The 22,822-nt window shown below is 50.6% G+C and overlaps 1 protein-coding gene across 2 annotated transcripts in view; it reads left to right on the top strand.

Moving 5' to 3' along the window:
- Positions 1-4,470: 4,470 nt before the first annotated feature.
- Positions 4,471-22,822, top strand: part of HHATL (hedgehog acyltransferase like) — a 34,542-nt gene continuing 16,190 nt past the window's right edge. The window contains exons 1-5 of one of the 2 annotated variants that reach the window (XM_067530477.1): positions 4,471-4,576; positions 6,115-6,182; positions 6,751-6,864; positions 8,721-8,915; positions 10,428-10,637. In XM_067530477.1, coding sequence (XP_067386578.1) covers positions 4,471-4,576; positions 6,115-6,182; positions 6,751-6,864; positions 8,721-8,915; positions 10,428-10,637 — 693 coding nt within the window. The remainder of the gene's footprint in view (positions 4,577-6,114; positions 6,183-6,750; positions 6,865-8,720; positions 8,916-10,427; positions 10,638-22,822) is intronic. The other variant, XM_067530478.1, reaches the window with a different exon arrangement.

The following is a 22,822-nucleotide window of genomic DNA, read 5'->3' as shown; positions in this document are numbered from 1 at the left end:
GGCTGGTGGGTCTTGCCCACATGCTCAGGGTCTAACTGATCACCACATTTGGAGTCAGGAAGGAATTTCCCCCCGGCTCAGATTAGCAGAGACCTTGGGGGGGTTTCTCCTTCCTCTGCAGCATGGGGCACGGGTCACTTGCTGGTGTAAATGGTGGAGTCTCTGTAACGATGTCTTTATAGCATGATTTGAGGACTTCAGTGACTCAGCCAGAGGTTAAGGGTCTATTACAGGAGTGGGTGGGCGAGGTTCTGTGGCCTGCGATGTGCAGGAGGACAGACTAGATGATCACGAAGGTCCCATCTGGCCTTAAAGTCTAGCAGCATATGATGCTCAGCAGCGGTCATAGAGGAGGTTGAGTCACTGAATGAGTGACTCTGCTAATTGGTCAAGTCCCCTCCAGGGTAGAAATTCACCAGCTACTACTACTACTGCGTATGTCCAGAGAGCCTGCGGCAGCGGGGCTCCCAGCCCAGGTCGACAGGAACTAAGAATAGACAGTACTTGGAAGCTGCAGCTCAGCCAGAACCAAGACAAGGACAAGTGCAGAGTCCTGCACTTAGGACGGAAGAATCCCATGCACAGCTACAGACTGGGGACCAACGAGCTAGGCAGCAGTTCTGCAGAAAAGGACCTGGGAGTTACAGTGGATAAGAAGCTGGATATGAGTCAGCAGTATGCCCTGGGTGCCAAGAAGGCTAACAGCATATTGGGCTGCATTAGTAGGAGCATTGCCAGCAGATCGCGGGAAGTGATTATTCCCCTCCATTCAGCACTGGTGAGACCACATTGGAGTATTGTGTCCAGTTCTGGGCCCTCCCCTACAAAAAGGATGTGGAGAAGTTGGAGGGAGTCCAGCAGAGGGCAACAAAAATGATGAGGGGGCTGGAGCACAGGACTTATGAGGAGAGGCTGAGGGAACTGGGCTTGTTTAGTCTGCAGAAGAGAAGAATGAGGGGGATTTGATAGCAGCCTTTAACTACCTGAAAGGGGGGTCCAGGGAGGATGGAGCTAGGCTGTTCTCGGTGGTGGCAGATGACAGAACAAGGAGCAATGGTCTCAAGTTGCAGTGGGGGAGGTCTAGGTTGGACATTAGGAAAAAGTTTTTCACTAGGAGGATGGTGAAGCACTGGAATGGGTTACCTAGGGAGGTGGTGGAATCTCCATCCTTGGAGGTTTTTTAGGCCCGGCTTGACAAAGCCCTGGCTGGGATGGTTTAGTTGGGGTTGGTCCTGCTTTGAGCAGGGGATGACCTCCTGAGGTCCCTTCCAGCCCTCATCTTCTATGATTCTATGATCAGAGCCCCACTGTCGTAGGCACCGTGAGGAGGAGACAGTCCCTGCCCCCAAGAGCTTACAACAGCAGGAGACAAGACAGGCAGAGGGTGAGGAAGGCAGGACCATGTTACAGCTGGGTAACTGAGGCCCTGAGAGAGGCAGCAATTTGCCCAAGATCACAGAAGGCCATCCTTGCTCCCGGCCAGCTTTTGCTGAACAAGCAATGCTGACGCCCTTAGCTATTCCTTCAGCAGCATCCGAACAAATCTTAAATGGAAGGCGATCACGCTATCAGACAAGCAAATACATTCAAAGCAGTTGCAAGCTGGTCACTAAATCTTTCCAAGCCATTGAAAGCCAGACTGCATCATACCCTCCCCGTGAGACCTGCCTTCGCAGTCCTTACAGCAAGATGCTATGTAGAGCAGCCATGGGGAAGGGGTATGTTTAGGTACCAATGTGCCGATCTCTGATCCCAGACTGGAGAGTGGGGAATATAATATACAGGAGTCCCACTTCAGGTCTAGAAGGTTTTGATGGCTCTGGAAGCTCTAAATCCAGCCCTAAAAAAATGTGACCATGTTTAACAGTATACACACTATACTGCAAAAACTCTAATAGCTTTCGCTAGCTGTAAAGTGCTGAACATACAGAGGATACCACCAGGTACCTGTTGTACACGACACGGGGTACGTCACCTGTATATTGACAACGATACCAAGAACGTTACCCGTTACACGCCATTCATTGCCACTGCACACGGCCAACTACCCACACCACATTGCCAGCGATGCACCGCCAGCTATTTCCAGGATCCAGTGTCCAACATGCTGTGCCGTTACCAGCTAATCACAGGACACAGGGGTGTGTCTTTCCACGGGACATGCTAGCGCAGAACTAGTCAAAGCAGATTAGCGCTCTGACAAGTTCCTGATGCAGCTTAAAGTGCCCAAGCGTTTGTTATTTATTATTATTTGTATTGTGGTATCTTCCAAAGGCCCCAGTCGGAAATCAGGGCCCCGTCATTCTAGGTGCTGCACATAGAAAAACACAGTCCCTGGCCCACAGACTCCAGCAGAGATTCAGACCTGTTCAGAGGGGTTTTATCCACCACACACTGCCCCCGGTATTTCTGGGGAACTCCAGGCTAAGTGGAAGGGCCAGCATTTCCACACTTGATTTCCTACGTTAGGCACCAAAAAGACATATTTTAGCATCTCTTTTTAGAATTGCTGAGCCGCCCCTGTCTCCCAGCGCTCACTGACCTCAGCGTTTAATGCAAGAATGCTGCCTAGCTATGGGCTCTCTTGCACGACCCCGCCATCATGCCTGTGTCCCAGATCCCCATCTGCGCCTGAGGCCCAGAGAATGGTGACGGTTCTAGCTAAGACCCTGGCTCTGGAGATCCCAGGTTAAAATCCCCAGCGTTGGCCAAGATTTCAGCGGCCGTCATTTCATGATCTGGCTTCCTGGCCCTGTGGGGATTGGAGAACTGCGGTCCCCCTCTGGTGCTGTCCCAGTGCTAGCCTTCTCCGGGAAGGGCATCGGCACAGGCAGCGGCCTGGACACACACAGCCCCAGACGTCTTTGAAAACAGTGGCTGTGCCTAGATGATTTCCCAGCCACAGGTTTGTGAGCTTTAGCTTCATTTAACTCCTCTCCAAGGCAAAGCACCAATACAGGTGACTGGGGGGGGGGGAAGGGGAGATGGTTTAAATGAAAGGAAGTGGCTCGAGGCCAAGCAGTGCAAACCCTGGAGGCAGGGATCCTCAATCTGGTTCTTTGAGCTACACGTGGAGCAAGACTCCCACACCACCCATCCATTGACAGGTGTTCCACGCCCACGGCATGTGTCCCGGAAATACCCAAAACCCATCTAAGGAGGCAGCATCAGCCAGAGAAGATAATCCACTCGGCTGGGAGTCAGGGGAGCTGGGTTCTGGTCCTTACCACTCTCCGTGCCCGGGGAACGAGGACGCCTGCCCTCTAGCCCAGAGAGCTCTGAAATCTAGGGATGAAAAGTGCCGCCCAGGTGCAAATAAATGAGGTAGAGGCTGAGAAGCCTGCCAGCCTCTGCTTCCCAGCGCCACAGGCAAGACTGGAGCTAGTCTGCAGGAGGGGGAGCTCCTCCCTCCAAGCAGCTGGGAAGGGGTGAGAGAGGGGCTGTCACTTTGTAATGACGGGACCTGGCAGGATTGGGACAGCTCCAGGTGTGCATGGTGGGGTTCTGCTGTGGCTCGCTGCCAGGCCAAAACCAGATGAAGAAGCTGGCCAAAGCTGAGTAGCCCCGCCTTGGGGAAAAGGGACAACAGCCGAGTGTTTCCAGCAAGTGCTCCGCCATACGAAGGCACTGGAGGCTGTGGTGCCACGGACCGTGCTATCTCCCAGCAGGAGGCGAAGGGGCGGCATTGGCCCTGATTGACAGGCAGGGGCTATTGCAGCGGCGAGGGGCATTAGAGTCCTGAGATCGGATCGTGCAACGAGGCGCTGCTTTTGCGCAGCTCCCTGCACTCCCAAGGGAAGTGGTGGAAATACCATCCCCCAGGATACTTAAAACCAGACTGTAAACCGAGCCCTGCAAGCAGAAGCAGCAGCCCTGCACCAGCAGAAAGAGCAGGCACATGCCTGAATAGCCCCTCTGATTGCTGTGGTCAGGAGGTCTGCTGCAGATGGAGTGCAGTAGATGGGCCATTGTGGCGTTGAGTCAGCAACACCTGTATTCCTAAAATAAAAGCAGGCTGGAATCACAGGGCTGAGGAAACTCTCCTTCTGGTAGGAGAAGGACATGCCAGCCCAGAGCGGTAGGTAAAGGAGCACGTCACCTGGGAGAACACTGATGACAAAACACGACAAAATGGACCCAATCCTCCAGTTTCGAGCCAATGGTGAAACTCCCACAGCCTTTCATGGGAGCAGAGTCAGGTCCCAAAAGCAGGTCACACATTTATCAAACGCGAGAAATGTCTGAGGAACTGGATTATTTTAGCAGCTGCCCCTGTTAGTGACCTTGACTCATTCATGTGTCATGAGATCACACACCCCGGGGTGGCTGTGGGTGTGTGTGTGGGGGGGGGGGAGGGGACATGGACAGACGGACGGATGGACAGTAGATATGGACACCAAACTTCTTCTTTCTCTTTTTTTCTCTGCCAGATCTGGAGACCCGGGGCTGCTGGGGTGGTAACCCACCGACATGGGTATTAAAGCAGTGTTACCCAGTTACGAGCTGGGCTTCTACGCTCTGATCTTGACTTGCGCTGTGGTGTACAGTGGAAATGGGATCTTTGAAGCATCGCGAGGTAATTTTCCTACTCACAGCTAGCCAGAGGAATGTGTGTGTGTGTGTGTGTGTGTATGTGTGTGTGTGTGTGTGTGCGTGTAAGTGGTAGGTGTATTTCAAATGGGCATTCTTACAATCCAGAGTTCAAAAGGAGCCAATTTCAATTGCAAATTCAGTTGCAATATTTTTTCTTAGGAATATAAGTATAAAGCTCTTGGATTTCATTCCCTGCTGAGAATGATCTGGTGAGTCACTTACACCTGAGCAAAGCAGGTATGAAATGCTGCTGATCAGCGTGGGACTGTTTCTCACTCACCGGGCACAGGTGTGAAGGATGACCTCCGTTGCAAAGCGGTGGAGAATCCCCCTATGCCAACGCCCTAGACAGGCAGATACATTGTCTTCAAGGGCGCTGGTCATCAATAACTCAGCACATCTTTTTAGGCAACACCAGCCAATGACAGCTAGGTCCCCCTCACCCTACGAGAGCTCCCGGCTCTTCCTATCTGAAGTGTATCATCTCATGATTGTTCCTCAAACAGGCAGGGTCAGCATGTTGGAGAAATGCCTGGTTGGAGGCTCTTTGGTCTTTGTCCCTTTCCTCTGGCTCCTTTAGCAGTGCAAACAAACCGCTTAGGGACGATCCTTCTGGGTTGAGTCTGAAGCACGTTGTTGGGGTGATGTGGGTGATGGGTGGACTGCTGCTGCCTGGGAGGTATCCATTTGGAGAAGAAAGAGGGGGCTTAGGGTGGTCATGCCAGCCACCTCCAGCATCCCTCCATTCACACAGATAACTGTACATAGCTGTGATTGACACGACTGGACCAAGGAAATCTCCCGGGCCTGGGGAAACGTGCAGGGCTGAGGAAGCAAACCGATCAGCTGACCAAGAGCCTGACCCTAAGCCTGCTGAAATCAGCGAGGCTCTTTTTAGTGTCCTCAGTAGGCTTTGGATCAGGCCCGCAGGTTGCAGAAGAGTGGCACTGCTCCCAACTCCCCTGGGAGCCGCAGGTGCTCAGCCCGTCTGTGCTGGCTGTAGAGGTAACAGAGAACCTGTCTAGAAGCCCCGCGAAGCATCACGCCCCAAGCGTGCAGGGGGTGACTTGACTTGAAAGAGCTGGAGTGACGGAGAAGAGGGCTCGTTGTGCTGGATGGGCTTTGCAGAGGTGAAGGAGACACGTAGCCACACGACTCCCAGTCATCCCAACAGGAGTGTGCAATATATCCCCAATGTTGACTTTGAAAACCGCAGCTGCCTTATCTTCCATCTGCAGCTCTTTCTTCTCCCACCTACCGGAAGGAGACAACTTAGCTGGGGAAAACCCCTCTCCTGCTTACCACCAATCACAGGGAAGACGTGCAGTGACATCACGACACAGGCCCTGATTCAGCAACGCCCTTCTGCACATGCTTCACAAGTGCATTGGCTCCACTGGGAGCTGAGCCTGCGCTTCAAGTGAAGCGTGTGTTTCGGTACTTTGCTCAGCTGGGTTGGGAGCAGAAGACAGCTCCAGCCTCACCGTGCTTTCTCCCAGGGTAACACCTCTTCTTTTGCAGATAATGTGAACAGAAAAGCCTTTCGGCAGGGCATAAAGCCGGGCTGGCACTACTTCGGCCGGAAAATGGTAAGCAACCCAACAGCAAGTCTTGCTAAGCCATTAGTTGCTTAAAGCACCACCACCACCAAGGCTGCTGGCTACAAAAACGAGCCCTGACTTTTCCGCTGCTCACCTCTCTTTGCAGAGGCCCCGTGAACCTTTCTGCTGCATGTCGAAATGACCGTGTCATCCATGATACGTTCGCTCACTACGGAATGTGTTATTTACGTAGCATGGGCAGGGTGCATGGTGCTTACGGGCACCGGTCGACGCAAGCGATCCCAGCAGAGCTCGCACGGGGTTGTTGGAGCGAAGCTCACGTGCTTTGAAATCCACGGGATGGCAGAAAGCGCATGAAAATGACATGAAATGCGGGCCTGCGCCTGCATGGTGCCAAGCACCCTCGGCTCCTGTTGGAGTCACCCAGCCCCGAGAGGCAGCAGGCCCTGTTCCCGTGCTATCGGATAGAGAAGGACGTTTGGGGGAGCTGGCGGCTTGGGTGGGAAGAGGGCTACAAAGCAGGAAGTCAGAGATCCGGGGGCCTGGGGGCGACTTCCCCTGGCTTGTTCGTGCTGACGTGGCTCTGTTCTGACAGGACGCAGCTGACTTCGAATGGGCCATGTGGTTCACCTCCTTCAGGAACATCATCATCTTTGCCCTTTCAGGGCACATCCTGTTCGCCAAGATCTGCTCCATGGTCGCTCCTCAGGTGAGCAAGGGCCAGCGCCCGGGCAAGGATTTAAAACGCAGGGGCACGCACGGTATTGCGGGGCAAAGGCAGATACCCTCACCAGCTGAGCAAGGAGAGGGGTCATTGGAAATCCCAATAAACACTCTTCACGGGGCATGTTCCTTGGACCTGGGGGGGCTTTTTTAGAGAGCTGCAAATGTCTCATGATCTGACCTGCCTTGTGGGGCTAAAGGCTTGTCTGCACTTGAAACGCTACAGCGGCACCACTGCAGTGTGGACACTTCCTACGCTGATGGGACGGGTTCTTCGACGGAAGAATTCTTCTGTCGACCTCGCGCTGTCTACGCAGGGAATTAGGGCGGCTAAATTACGCCACTGAGGGGCGTGGATTTTTCACACCTCTGAGTGACGTCGTTATGCTGACCTAATTTTCTAGTTTAGCCCAGCCCTAAAAAAAAAAGAACACAGCTGGGCCACTGAGATTCCACAGTCACGGGTCTGTGATGGAAGCTAAAGACTTGGACTTCCGGGTAATATAACAAAAACCATCTGTGTATATTGGGAATTTGAGGCGAGAGGGGGAATCACCAATGAATGGTCTTCCAGTTGAGTCCCGCTGTAAGTTCTTTGGGGCCGGGATTGTCTGTCACTGAGGCACTACCACAGTAAAACTAAGAAGAAGAATTGCTGTGGGTGATCAGACCATGAGTGGCTGTGCCTGGAGAGAGATGCTGAAGGACTCTTTAGTTCTTGACTTTACAGCCAATGCTGCTTTTTCCCACTCACACTTTTTGGGATGGTTTTTGGGATGGTCCGTCATTTATTTAATCAGGACAGCTGCATAAAAGCAAGATTGTTGCTCATGATTTACGACAGCTCTTTGTGGGGAAAAGGGAACCATTTCATTACGATTGTTTTCGTTTTCTAAACAGGGTCATAAAAACATCCACAAATCGGAGTCCTCCAGGCTCAGTTTTTGCAGCTCAGAGAGGACAGATGGTCTAGTGGTTAGCGCAGTAGCCTGGCAGCTGGAGTCCTTGGGCAAGTCACTTATGGCCCAACTTTTAAAGGTGTTTAGATGCCAAAGTCCCATTGATTGCAATGCAGGTTAGGTGTCTAAATACTTTTAAAATCTGAGCTTTCCTCTCTCTGTGGCTCCGTTCCCCATCTGTGAAGTGGGGATAACAGCACTTCCCTGACTCACTGTGGGGGTAAACACATTAAAGACTGTGAGGTGCTCAGGTGATGAGAGGCCGATAAGTACCTGAGAGAGAGAAACTCATTGGTTGAGATCCTGGCCCCACTGAAGTCAGCGCGCATGTCACCACTGACTTCAGCGGGGCTAAGATTGCACCTGCTGCATCGAGGCACGATGTCGCAGGCCTGCCGGATAATCAGCTGAACGTGAGATCCCAGGGGGATGCTGTTGTAAGAGGACTAAGGCGAACAAGGAGTGGGGCAGAAAACTTCCCCATCTTGGCTGAATGTAAAAAAAAAACCCACATGCACTGATCTGGTCTAGCGTAAATAAAACTGTAGCACCTTAAAGACTACCACATGTCTGCGGGATGTGTATCTATACCTCCTATCTGTGATTTCCATTTCGTGCATCTGACGAAGTGGGCTGCAGCCCACGAACGCTTATGCCCGCAGAAATTTGCTAGTCTTTAAGGTGCAACAGGACTGTCGTTGTTTTTGCTGCATACAGACTAACACAGCTACCCCTCTGTAAATAACTCCTGTTCCCCCTGTATCTGCATGGCACCCCTGGGGTACAGTGGGCAGTGGTGCAGAGAAGAAGGTTCTGTTGCCGGTGGGCTCTGGGTGTGAGACTCGCCAAGGGACGGCATGAAGCACCTTCCCTTTTCTCACAGCACAGATCTGTGGTTTACATGCTCTATGGGATGCTGGCCGTGCTGGGCGCCATGGGAAGCGCCTATCTGATGATCGTCCTCGCTCACTGTGTCGTGCTCTACACGGTCGCGCTGGCTAAGCAGAAGTGGCTGTGCTTTGCGGCAGGACTTTGCAGCCTGGCTTCTTTCAGGCTGGAACCTTTCAGCACGTGGCAGGTACGTGGAGCCGGGGGCCTCGGTTTCTTGCCAGCTCGCAGCTCCGTTTTGCACCTGGTGGGGTCGTGCCCTGGCCCGGCCCAAGCATTGATGTGTGTGGGCCTATGATGTGATAGCGTGTGTCAGACTGAAACATTCGAGGGCGAGGCAGGGGTATGGAGACAACATCCTCTAGCGGTTAGAGCGGGGGTCAGGACTCCTGGGTTCTATTCCTGGCATGTCACTTGGCCCGGCTGTGACTCAGTTTCCCCACTTTGAAAACAGAGATTATAATGCTTCCAGATTAGCAAAGCTCAGGAGCAGTCCCGCTGAAGTGACGAAAGTCCCAGTGCAGGCTTGGGGTATAGGGCTCTGCCTCCGGCTCTGCCTCGAGTTAGCTGGGTGACCTTGAGCAACTCATTTCCCCTCCCTGTGCCTCAGTTTCTCCATGTTTTAAAAGAGTACTGAACTCATTGGGAAAGCGCTTTGGGCTCTGTGGATGAAAAGCTGTATGTAAGAGCCGGATACCTTTATTACATTACTAGGCATATTGCTTAGCTAGTTTCCGACTCAGGACCGGTAACACTTCCCTTCTTTACCGCAGCATTATAAGGCTTACAACCAAAGCCCTGCCTACCCACGGTCCACAGGGGCTCAACTGCAGAGATGCTGAGCACCCCCAATTCCCATTAGAGAAAAGAGAAGCTCTGGGTTCTCGGCACTTCGGGATATCGAGCCATGGCCTGTCGCACTTTTCGCAGATGTAAAGGTGCTACGCCTCGTTTCCTTGGCCCAGTCCCACCTCTGGCAATTACTTGCTGTCAACCTAAATCTCCCTTGGCAATTTTGCAGCTGCAATTTTCCATTCCAGCCATTTGTAGAGACCGGCTAGCAGTCGCATTCCACCCCAGAGGTGGCTGCAGGCCAGTGCTGGGTGAAGTCATCCCGGTGTGTAATATTCTGTCAGGGTGCCATTCACACCTATTCAGAAGCCCAGCACAACAGCTCTGCAACACTTAAGCCCTACATTGAGCTCTTATGTGCACCAAAGGCCTCATGCTAGACTCCTGCACTTCGGTGAATTTCAGCCGAAAGTTTTTGTGATCCTTCTGGGTATAAGAGCCAGACAATTCAGGCTAGAAATAAGGGGCAGTTTTTTTGACATTGAGGGTGATTAGCCACTGGAATAACTTACCTAGCGAGGTGGTTGGGTTTCCAGTTCTTTAAGGCTTTAACTCAAGACTGGATGTCTCTTAAAAGATACGCGATAGCTCCATGGAGATGATGGGCTTGATGCAGAAATTAGTGTGGGAGGTTCAAGGGTTCTTGTTACGCAGGAGGTCAGACTAGATCATCATAATGGTGCCATCTGGTCTTGAACTCTGCACAGATGTGCTCTCAGAAAGTACGGCACCATTCATAGAAAAACGTACATGAAGTAAGACTCAGTGGTAGGCGATGCCCACGGCAGCCAGTTACACGGAGGAGGCGCTTTTCAGCCGTATGATGCAGCAACTCTTCTTTTTGGTTTAGAATGGATTTGTAACAAGAACTTTTGATCTTCAAGATGTTCTGTTTTACGGAGGAAGCGGCTTCACTATTATGCGCTGCATGAGCTTTGCGCTGGAGAACGCCGAGAGGAAGGAAGGGATTTACTCCATCTTCGACCTGCTGAAATACAATTTCTACCTCCCGTTTTTTTTCTTCGGCCCGGTCATGACCTTCGATCGATTCCACTCTCAGGTATGAGCTTTGTGGTTTTCCTCCTTCCACCAGGTTTTAAAAGGGACCCTCAGCCCAGTTTCCCACTTTGAACCTGTCGTTTTACTCCCACAAAGAATTGCTGGCTCAGTCGGTTTCATTTAGACATACTGTTACCTGAGTCGAGGGCACAGTCAGGTGGCTAGACATCAAGGTGACATCAGTTGCACCTGTGACTAGATGTTGGAACAAAATTGCAGATGCAAAACAGGACGCTGCTTCTAAAAAATCAACACCACTGGGGCAAGTTTTCAAATGTGGCAGCTGAGCAGTTCCTACCAAATATCTGGGAAGAAGGGTTTTCTTGTGGTGAAGTCATTGGACTAGGATCTTAGTTAAATTCCTGGCTTTGTTGCAGGCTCACTGTGCAACTTTGGACTTCATTTCTCTGCGTCTCAGTTTCCCGTCTCCAAAATGGGGATGATAATTCTTCTCTACTTCCTAGGGGTGTTGCAAGAATAAATTCATTGTTTGTGAGGAGCTGAGATAACTCTAGGGGCCAGGTGACAACCTAGACAACCTACAGACAGAAGTCGCACCTGCAGGGCACTCACCTGTGTGCAGATAGTTAACTGCCCTTACAAATCCCCATTTGGACATGCAATGATCCCCTTTGTGCATATGCTCACATGTTCTGCAGCTGCCACGTAGGCCCCAGTGTGGACTGGACACATGATATATGGTTTGTCCTTCTGTGCATCACACCATGTGCTACCTTTACATCTGTCTGTCCTCCCACAATGTCCATGTGCAACACTGCCTCCTATTGGATGTAACGTCAGGCCGGCTTAGGCCGTCTAAGACACATGATCATGACACCCTCTAGCCGCTGCAGCCTACAGAGACTGTGTGCCTTCATACAAAACACAATTTCTGTGGCCAGTCTAGAGCAGTGGTCCCCCAACATTTTACCCTACACCCCCTTACCGCTGCCCACGCCCCCTCGTTCTGCCCCCCGCAGCTGGGGCTAGGAGCAGGGCCGCAGTCAGGGCTGGGCTGGGGACTGCAGCTGGGCCCGGAGCAGAGCTCGGGGCAGAGCGGGGTTGGGTGGTGCTCCTTCCCTATCCCTCATGGGGGCTGTCCCAGGCCCGGCTGCAGCTCCCCCCCCCCCCCCGAAAATTCCTCTGCACCCTGATGGGGGGGGCGTTCCCCACAGTTTGGGAGCCTCTGGTCTAGAGAGACAATGTGGGTGAGATAATATCTTTTATTGGACCAACTTCTGTTGGTGAGAGAGACCAGCTTTCGGGCTACACAGAGTGAAATTTTATATTGGCCTGATTTGCAGAGGTGCTGAGTGCCCGAAGCCTCACGGAAGCAAATGGGAGACGTAGGTATCTAAGGCTCAGAAAAATCAAGCCATTGATCTATATATAGATAAATGAAAATGGTCAAAAGATTTTTTTAGAATGGGAAGTGGCTGAGCAACTAAAGCTACCGGTTCCTCCTGCTCCCCCATCACACTCCTGTGTCTGTCTATACGTACACAGACACACATTAAAGCACACACAGACATCACACGTTGGTACAACAAAGAATGGATGTTGGCAAGGAATACTTCCAAATGTATAAGTCAACCAACCCTGGTCGTTGGCCGACACCCAGCTGTCTGTTCAAAAAGGAGAAACAGAACCCACAACTCAGCAGGACACTAAATAAGGGGGAAAATGTTAGGCTGAGTTTCCTTTTTCTGTCCAGAAATCTGAAAGAGACGCATTCACAGCGTGGGAACGCAGCTGACAACTGTGTGGTATTTGAAATGTAAATGCAAAGCAACAGAGCAGCACTGTAGCTCTTTTTCATCCTCCTCATCACAGTTTGGTTTCTAAAATGATTCAAAACCTAAACATTAGCAAGTCAACAAAACTACATGCCAGGTCTGGTTTTTTATTTTCTCCACTTCTCCCCAGTAAAGCCTAGGAAGGAATCTTCACACACACACAGCCATGAATGCTGGCAGATCATGTAATAATAATCAGCCCTCTTTAATTTTCTGTTAAGTCTAAAATTCAGGATCGGAACACAAAAACATTCTATAAAACCTAACACAAATAGAAATCTTTTCATGAATTCAAAAATTATTCAGTGAAAACATGGGGTTGGTAAATGGTTCCCGGCAGGGATGGAAACTCCAACATGACAGCATTGGTGCAGAGGCAGAAAAACCAGAAAGTGAAACTATCTAGTGTATCCCCGTTGCCCAAGTGGAGTGGAGTACAGACAGCAAAACAGAGTAAATGGCGGACCAAACCTTTCCCTTTTATCAACCCATATTGGTATTAGTAACGCAGGCAAAAATGGCTTTTGTATCTGCACCGTGTCACTTTAGTTTTGAAGAATAAACCAGCACTCTATTAATCTTTCACTGCATCATGATGACAGCGTAACTGGACTTGTGAGTTTAGTCCATGTTGTTTTCCAACAGCCTTATTATGTTTCATCATGTACTGCAGCCGCCTCGCTGTTTTCTCAGTATGAAATGCTGAGCGCCCTGGTAACATAACTGGGTGTTGCAGCCGCCTCTAGGGGGCGACCCAACATCAAGGATAACAGCCTGAGGTTGCTGTCAGCTAATAGAGCTCTGTTTTGCCTCCAATGATGGAGAGCTGTGTTTTGATGCATAAGTTTCTGGGTTCAAACCCTGTTGATGAGAGGTTTTGTTACACCCTCATCTGCTAACGAAGTCAATAGGAATCGAGGCTGCATCTTATAGGACTGGGCCTTATCTAGCTCCAATAAGTGACACACCGCGCTATAAATAACCTCTCCAAGTTAATTCGAGTATTCCTCCCAAAGCGTATGCTGAAATATCCCGTCCATTCTTTCTCAGCTGCACGCAGCGCGGACAGACATAACGCTGACTGACAGATACCGACAGGATGAGCAAACCCATCCATTAAGCACCATCCCTGGGGAACTCCCAGTCAAACTCCGTTTGCAACCTGCACAGCTGCTGCCACATAAGTTCTAGAGTGCAAGACTGAAAAATATGATAGGACGTGACATCAACACAGCGGGCCATACCCTGCTCTCCTTTTCACTGGGGTAAATCCAGAATTGGCTGATTCACACCAGTGGAATGACGCCAGGTATGCAGTGGTGTCCCGGAGAGCAGAAGTTGGCCCACGATTACAAACGGCTGTCATTAAGCCTTTCAATTATTCGGTGCCACCAAACCTTATGAGCTTTTAAGTTTCTAGATTCACCCCACACCCACTCCGGCCTTTTTGTTTCGTCCCATGCAGCCTGGTGCACAGACATAAAAACCAAAAGCAACCATTCAGATCATCCAGTCCCTCTAACCTCCTGTATAGCAAAAGGTGCGGAATTTCACCCACTGATTCCCGCACTCAGCCCAACAGCTTCCTTCCAGGATGTAGTGCTCTGACCTACCTCTCTCCTGAGTAGCCTCCTCTGAGTTCCTGTTGTTTCTCCCGAAGGCCCACTCTCCAGTGGTGTTGCCTTTAAAAACCAAAAAAAAGGAAAGATTACTAGAGAAAATAAAGGGAAACTCACAAACAAGCCAAACATAAAGCAGAACAGAAGCACAGCTGTACTAGCCCACGACTGCATAGCTAGCTAAACCCTATATATATATATATATATATATACGAGCTAGGTCAGCATATCTCCCACACACTCAACTGCACCTGCAAAATCTGCCAGACATCCATTACAGACATGCGAAATGGACATGCGACAGCCTCTTCTGCCCTTCTCCTTAAAGAGGCAGGCTGACAATCTGGCCCTGAGGGGCCTTCTTACATTTTGAACGTGCTGTGGTTCCTGGTAGGGATAGCAGGTCGTTGGGGGCAATGGTGGCTCATGGTTGGAGCCGGGAACAGAGTGTCAGGACTCCAGGGCTTCCCTCCTGGCCAGGAATAGCATAGCTATTTTGCCAGCCAAGGTAAAATGTTTTTGGCACCCCTACCTCCCCGGTTGGAGAAAATAAACGGGATTCTATGGGAGACACTGAACACTCCCACCAACAATTAAACAGCTAGTGTCTAGGTCCCCCTTCCGCAGCCATCGTCGGAGCAGTCAGCTGGGTAAATGGCAAAACTCAGACTAAAGCAAAACAAGGAACAATTTATTTGTGGGGCAAATAACAAACGAGCGTCACTCGGGGATTGAACAAGGTGCAGCTTAACTCCAGATTCTTTCCCAACTTACCTAAACGACCCAGGCCCAACGTTAATAAGAACTACTCAAGGTCTTTTGTCACCCTCCTGGGGCGTTGTTCACGACTCCCAGGATGATGAGCCAGGAGCTGCTGATGGACTCAGGGACCGCTGCAGGTAGGGATGCTGATCTCCTTGTGTGGGGCTATCCATGATGTTCTTCCTAGAGGCGTCTCTTCTTCTCTCCGCGCATGACGACACCTTGCTGCCTCTCGGGCGGACAGCCCCAAGCTGACTGGCTCGCTACCATTTATAGCATCCTGCTGCCAGGCGGATCACACTCCTTTTCACCTTACCTTGCCCGCCTTTTTCCCAGCAAGGGCGGGAAACACTGGGGAAGAAGACCTCCAAGATGGAGCCCTGGTTGTTCTTTCACCATTTCAAAATGGTGATCAGCTTAAACATTTCATTTACTTAACACAATAATTCCCACACAGGATTTTACCCATAAGGACTAGGGAACACAACACAAGGGTATTCTCAACCCAGCACCCTCCGCCACCCAGCAGCAGAGAAAAACAAAATGCAGCTGGCCACTCAGAGGGGAACAAAAAAAGACAAGCGGTAGAGCTGTTTGTCACCCCCCAGGAGCTAGCATCCAGGGCGACTGCCCGGCTTACCCAAGCCTAGAACCAGCCCTGCTCCTGGCTCTGCCACTAACGGGCTGGGTGATTGCTGAGAAGTCGTTTAGCCTCTCTGGTTCTCAGTGATACCGGTAACGCCAATTAACTCAGGCCTGGTTTACACTAGAAAATTAGGTCGGCAGAACTGTGTCTCTCAGGGTGTCAAAAATCCACACCCCTGAGGGCATAGTAAGCTGACTTCAGACCCTGTGTAGACAGAGCGAGGTCCACAGATGAATTCTTCTGTCACCCAAGGTCCCGCCCCTCAGGGAGGTGGATTACCTACCCACACGGTAGAGTCCCTCCTGTTGTCGTACGCAGTGTCTACACTGAAGCCCTACAGCAGCACAGCTGTGCTGCTATCGCATTTTAAGTGTAGACAAGCCCTCGGACTAGACAGTCCCTTCTAGCCTTTAAATCTGTGAACTTTCTGGGATGCTCTGAGGCTAATTTGACTGCAATGGAAGGTTCCCTGAATGAAAACGGAGTAAGGACCTCAGGACTCGAACATTAATACATCAGAAACGTACATCTCTGAAACCCTCCCATCTTCCCCTCCCTCATTATCCAAACTTGGGCTACGAGCTTTGATGTGCATTGTTGCATTGAAGTGTCCATTTCGCTTCCACGCCTCCCCAGCTCTGTTCAGATGAATACGGTTGCGGTGGGTCGTGTTCAGGGCGTCGCTTGCCCACAGAAACAAAACGCGCTTTTCTACAGTCTTGGCAAACTCTTTTATAGGCCCTGATGCTGTAAAAAGCCGCCCAGGCCTGACCGTGTCAGAGTTTGTCAGAGCTGAACTTTCCTCTCCCGTCTGACCTACTTCTCAACACTTCCCCTCCAGGCAATACCAGAGCCCCCCAGAATCTCCCAGACTACACATTTTGAGGGTGCTTAAAACACAAGACGTCTCCGCCCACCCCAGCAGCCATTGACCCCTTTCAGAGACAGTGGTCTCTACACGGCAGAGGACCTGCAATGTTGTTGGCACAGTGCCTTGTTTTAATAATAAAAATAAGTAATAATTTCATAATAGCCAAAGGTGGGATGGGTGCATCAGAAAAATCCAAGAACGACTTGGTTGCCATCCCCAAAGAGCTCTCAGGGTAAGGATGTGTGTACACTAGGGAATTTTAATTTGTCACGGGTGTTATCACTGGTTCACTTGCACCAGTGGTAGGATTGTGGGCGGACCAGCGTGAACAGGGGTGGGAGGATCTCGGGGGGAGGGGCAGAACAAGAGCAGGGCCTGGGTGGAGGTGGAGCAGAGGCAGGGCCTCAGGGTGGAGCCAGCCTCCCAAATGCAAGAGGTATGCGCCGCCTATGATGAGAGCCCAGTGTAGACAAAAATTTCAGAAGCTCTGGTGTTTTTATCACCATGCTAACTAAACCCACTGAATGCAGGCTTAATTAATACAGTGGTGAAAACAAGGTCAGCTGCGGGAAACTTGTCTGAGTTAGGGCTCCAACTAGTCTTAATGCTAGTTCTGCTGACTGGACGGTTGAACTAGTGATATTTCCCAATGGAAACCAGGCTTTAGGCTGACTCATGGGATTAAACACTATTCAGCATAAGGGCATCAGCAGCAGTTCCTAAACTCTTTGGTGTGTGTTTTGTACAGCTCCTAGCACAGTGAGGTCCTGGTCCAACTGGGGTTGCTAGGTGGTGCACTAATACAAACAACAAATAATAATTAGATAAATGAATTTAACACTTTGAAAACATTTCAGGAAAGCATTTATTTTAATCTTGGGCCAAACACATCTTTGGGGTAATTTCACTGGCTCAAGGACGTTAAACTTGAGTTGACTGTCCTATGAAGGTTTGCGAAACTATATCTTTACTAATACAAAACATAAATGGTGAGTCTATTTGTCAGCATCTCGTTAAAAGAGTCTGAAAAGAAAGGTCATTTTAAAAAGTGGGGGAAATAAAGAGGCATCTAAATACCCCAAGGAGTCTCTGTAACAGCCATTGGACTGTATGAATTCCATGATCCAGGCTGGATCAGACGAATGGTCCATCTAGTCCTGTATGCTATCTCTGACAGCACCAGCTGCATAACAGCAAGAAGTCCCCCAGAGTGGATGATTATGGACTAACCAGTCCACAGGGGAAATTTGTTCCTAGCCTCCATCAGTCAGGGTCCGATCTAAAGTCCATTCAAGTCAGAGGGCTTTTGGCTCAGGTTCCTAGAGGATGGGTTCTGCGCTGAAGCAGGAGCATCAACAGCAAGCCTGTATTTCTATTACACACACAGAGAAGAACATTGCAACCTGAACAAAGTCAAGCACTCAGACGTCTCAAATGCCAGAATTAAGGTTGCCTGAGCAACTTAATTCCGGCTCTCTTGTGCATATGTCTTATGATACAGTCTTTAGTGACACGACCAGATGCCATTACGTATTACTAGACCTTGTACTCTTTCTCCGCAGGACCCTTGCCTCGTTCAGTTCACAGAATGGACGGGCAGCCTGTATGGGTAGCTATTCAATATTTCTGTTCATTCAGCATGTGGCCCCAGGCCTTATTTACTGTGCGCCATCCAATCTCGGCCCTGAATACACAGCTGTTCATTTCCCCATGGCTGTTGCTATGGCGCTCAGCGCTACAGTGGCCGAATGCTTCATGAACATGGATGCATTTCTCTTTTATAAGCTGGGCGGGGGGGAAGGTGTTATCCCCATTTGACAGATGCAGCTAAGGCACACAGAGATTAGAGCCAAAAGGTCCCCAACTTGAGACACCTGGGGCATGATTTTTCAGAGTACTTGGCGTTCAATGGCCCTTTGTGTGTTCAAAGCACAGCTCTCCCTGACCTCAGCTGCTCAGCACATCTAGTCCCAGGGGTGTGACCAGATAGTTGCCGAGGAGCAAAGAGTGGGAACAGGAGGGAAGCTGGCAAAGGGGAAACCCCCATTAAATGCGCCCATGGGGATATTCTACGGTATCCCAGCCTGCCAGTGAAATAGACAGTTAACAGGAGCCAAGGCCGAAGGCCGGATGAAAGCATGCGTGTCTCCAGATCGCCCTCTCCAATGATATTAGGCCGAGATGGGGCATATTTCCCAGGACTCTTACAGAAGCTTCCCTTCGAGCCGGAGTCTGGGGAAGACACTCTGGAAGAAACACTAGGAACTTTTTAAGTCTCCAGAGAAAGAAATGGATAGAAAGGAAAGAGGGGAGATAGGTGAGCGAGGCAATTCCCTCCCTAAGCATCATGGGAACCATGGACTCCGTAGTCAATCTGAGCAATGCAGAAGATGCTGAGGAGGAGTTTGACAGACTCAAACGAGACACCCCCTCTGCAGCTGGACCCACAGAGGCTAAAAGGCTTCTTGAATTTCCGGGTGGAGCAAAGAAACGATGAGACTTTGAACTGGATCTTCAGACAAGTACCACCGATAGACGACACCCTCTTTGAGAGAATAGGAATTGACTCTCTGACCTCCTAGAGCAGGGGTTCCCAAACGGTGGGTCGTGACCACAAGCGAGGTCGCTCCATCAGCAGATGGGGTCACGGCCATCCCCAGCGTGCAGAGGACGCCATTTTACAAAACAGTCGCCCCTGCACAGCGTGACCTCACACGCGCTGCATGCACAAGGGCACATGCTATTTTGCGCTACAAAGCGGCGCCCTCCATGCCACATGACCTCCTACGCACCGTATGTGTGTGAGCTCATGCAGTCCAGAGGATGGCGTTTGGTACAGTAAAATGGCAGCCTCCTTGCAGCGTGATCTTGCGTGTGCAGTGCATGTGAGGTCACACGGCAGGGAGGACACCATTTTTAAATGGCAACTTCCATGCTGTCTGGCGTAGTGGGAAACAGCACATCTGAAAATGGGGTCACGCAGGGAAAATGTTTGGGAACCGCTGCCCTAGAGAACAGTGCCTCCAGACGCCAGCTATCCTTGTTATCATTGACTATGCCAAACAATACCCGGAAGCCATACCACTCTGGTCAACGAATGCCAAGACTATTGCTAATGAGCTATTAAAGGTCTTCGTGCAGGTGGGGATTCCCAAAGAGATCCTGACAGACCAGGGAACAAATTTCATGTCCCGGCTGATAAGAGAGGTCTGTGGCCTACTGAAAATCAAAGCATTACCCACACCCATGTACCATCCACAGACATATGGCCTAATGGAAAGATTTAATCCGATATTAAAGGGAATGCTCAATAAATTCATTACCCAGGACCCTAGACACTGGGACCAGCTACTCTTGGATCTACTGTTCCTCATTAGGGAAGTACCACAAACTTTAACAGAGTTTTCACCATTCAACCTGTTACATGGGCAGCAGCCAAGAGGCATGCTTGACTTGGTGCAGGAGACATGGGAAAGCCGGACTCCAAGAGCTGAAAACTTTGTACAATATGTTCTAAAGTTACGTGAGAATCTAGAGACTCCAGGGGCCTACGCTAAAGAAAACCTCAAAGCAGCACAGGAACAACGACAGTGATTTTATAATAAATGGGTGTGACTATGCACCTTCCAGCCAAGTGACAGAGTTCTATTGCGTCTTCCGAGCTCTGATGATTGGAGGTAGGAATTGTGGACTATTTAATCAGAGAACTGGGGGTGGGGAAGGAACCACATATTTACCACGGACATTTCATGAAGCCTTGGAAAGCCAGAGAAACCCTCTTCATCATGCCATATCCTGAGGAACTGGAAATGGAATCCCAAATTAACGACTGCCTGAAAGAACGCTCAATACCCCCACAGAGAACCTAAACCAGAAATAAAAGGAACAGGCACTCCAACCGGCGGCTACTTTTACAGAAGTATTCTCAGCCCACCCTGGGAAGGCATCCACGGCTCACCCTCACATTAATACGGAACCCAGTAAAGTAATATGGGAAGGGCTCCAACCAATCCCCAACAAATTGAGGGGGGGCATCGAGAAATAGCTCAGGGACATATTAGAATTTAGGAGAACAGAGGAATCCCAAAGTGGCTGGAGGATTCCTACTGTGCTGATTCCAAAGACAGACAACTCACCGCATTTCTGTATAGACTTTGGAAAGGTGAACACAGTTTCAAAATTTGATGCTTACCCCAGGCCATCAGTGGATGAATTCTTAGACGGGTCGGGAGAAGCCCAGTATTTTGGATTTGATAGAGGGGTACTGGCAGATCCTTTTCATGCCTTACTCTCCGGAGAAGATGGTTTTTTCGACACTGCTCAGACGATTTGACTGTAAGACTATACCCATCGGGTTACGTGGGATGGCAGTTACTTCTCCACGTTCGATGGAGCAATTACTGCAACATCATAACCAATGTGCAGTGGCAGACCTGGATGGAGTAGTCATTTACAGCAAGGATTGGGATTCCCATCTGGACAAAGCAGCAACTCTTCTCTATCACGGAGGGAAGCTGAGTTAACAGCTAACCCTGCCAAGTGCACAGTCAGAAAACAGGAAGCCCGTTACCTGGGATATATGGTCGGTAAAGAGCGAGTCTGCTCCTTGATGGCTAAGGTTCATGCCAGGCAGGCATACAAAACTCCCACCACCAAAAGGCAAGTTTGGGCCTTCCTAGGCCTAGCCAACGTACCGCCGGTTCATTTCCCCACTAACCAACCCCATTAACTAAGGACATTGCCCCCATCAGGTCTTCTGGATGCTCAGCTGCGAAAGGGCCTTTCAAGAGCTCAAAGACATACTCCGCAGACATCCAGCGTTGTATAGTCTGAACGCTGAGAAGGAATTGATATCGCAAACAGAGGAGGGCCTGGGGCAGTCCTTTCCCAAGACATAGCTGGAGAAGAACACCCGATGCTGTACTTCAGCTGGAAATTCTTTCCTCACGAGAGGGTACACTCGGGGATGGAGAAGGAATGCTTGGACGCCACGGGGGTGAGAGAGAGCCTGTGGTATTACCTCCTGAGGAACGAATTCTCATTAATTATCAGACATGCCCCGTTGCACTGGCTGAATGTAATGAAAGAGACAAACCTGAGGCTCACGAGATGGTACCTTTCCTTGCGACCATATGCCTTCCCAATACAACAGAGGGCAGGAAGGTTGCCTCACAATGCTGATTTTCTATCAAGAGAAGTTGCCTTTGCCAGCCAAGACCAGGCCTCGGCCATAGAATCATAGAAGATGAGGGTTGGAAGGGACCTCAGGAGGTCATCTAGTCCAACACCTGCTCAAAGCAGGACCAGCCCTTGCGGAGAAGGATGTACAAAGAGGTTTACAAACCCCACACTGAGCATAGGCAGAAGGGAGAGAAGAGTCTTCCCCGCTCACAGGTGTAATGGACTAGGGCGTAGGAGGTCTGGCCTAGCGGTCACAGCTGGGCTGCCGTCCACACATCAAGGATGGTAGTCAGTGAGCAAGGGTCAGAGGAATTACTAGAGCTGGGTTCAATAAGCAAGAGTCAGAGTCAGGCCGGGGTCAGAGATTAGAGATAGGATCAGGCTGCAGTCTGGAGGCAAGAGTCAGGCTAGTGGGGGCAGAGACCGGAGATGAAAAGATGAGATGAGGTCTGGAGTGGCAGCAGGCCAGGAGTCTGTGTGGATGCCTAGACAACTTCCTGGGGCACCTGCCAGGTCAATAGTGTGTTTTGCCACTCGGGGGGGCGGCACTGAGTCACTCTGGGCCCTTTGGGCTGTATATCCTGCAGTGCCTCGTCTCCACCATGCTGCCTGGATGGAGCTCTCCGGGCGGGAACATCGGCCGTCCTAGGCTCTGCTCTGCCGGTGCCAGTCCACAGATCCTTACAACAGGCAACCAGGCTGTCTACACCCCAGCACAACTGCCAGAGCTGCCCACCATGGAGACAGGCACCTACCGTGGGGACCAACAAGGGAAACAAGCCCAGCTGTGAAGGAAGGAGACCAGAGAGTGAGAGATGAGGTGGCAAAAAGGCCTGGGAAAGCAGAGGGATAACTGCCTCACCCCAAGCTGCCAGGGAGACAGAGGAAGTCTGCAAGCCCTGGACTTCAAGGGCTGATGGACTGAGCTAATTGGAGATGGACAGAGGGAGACCAGGTAGCAGAAAGCTGGGACCTCTAGGGAGCCTGAGCCAAGAGCAGTTATCCCGGGTGGTATTCAACTGGCTGGAATGTCCTGGGTGGGGGCCTGTGGAAAAACTAGTAAGTGATCATGTAATTAAAGATTGGCTCATTACATATGCACACAAGGGGGTGGGGTTGAATTAAGGGCAGCTTTAATTTGGCATTAGCGAGCTTGTCAGTACTGGACTTGGCAATCTTAACCTTAGTTTAGTGCCTGTGATTTTTCTAAGGCTTTTAACAAGCAAACTGACCAAGCCCCGTCCTGCAGAACCATATCGACCCCGCCAGGGGTTGGGATCTTGAGAGCAGCAGGCTCTGCCGCTCGGGCTA

Source organism: Emydura macquarii, unplaced genomic scaffold (assembly GCF_026122565.2).
Source record: "Emydura macquarii macquarii isolate MOO-44397 ecotype Brisbane River unplaced genomic scaffold, CSIRO-AGI_Emac_v2 contig_3080, whole genome shotgun sequence".
In the NCBI taxonomy this organism is placed as follows: Eukaryota; Metazoa; Chordata; order Testudines; family Chelidae; genus Emydura; species Emydura macquarii.
Note: the sequence above shows the minus strand (reverse complement) of the source record. Positions and strands in the feature narration are given on the sequence as shown.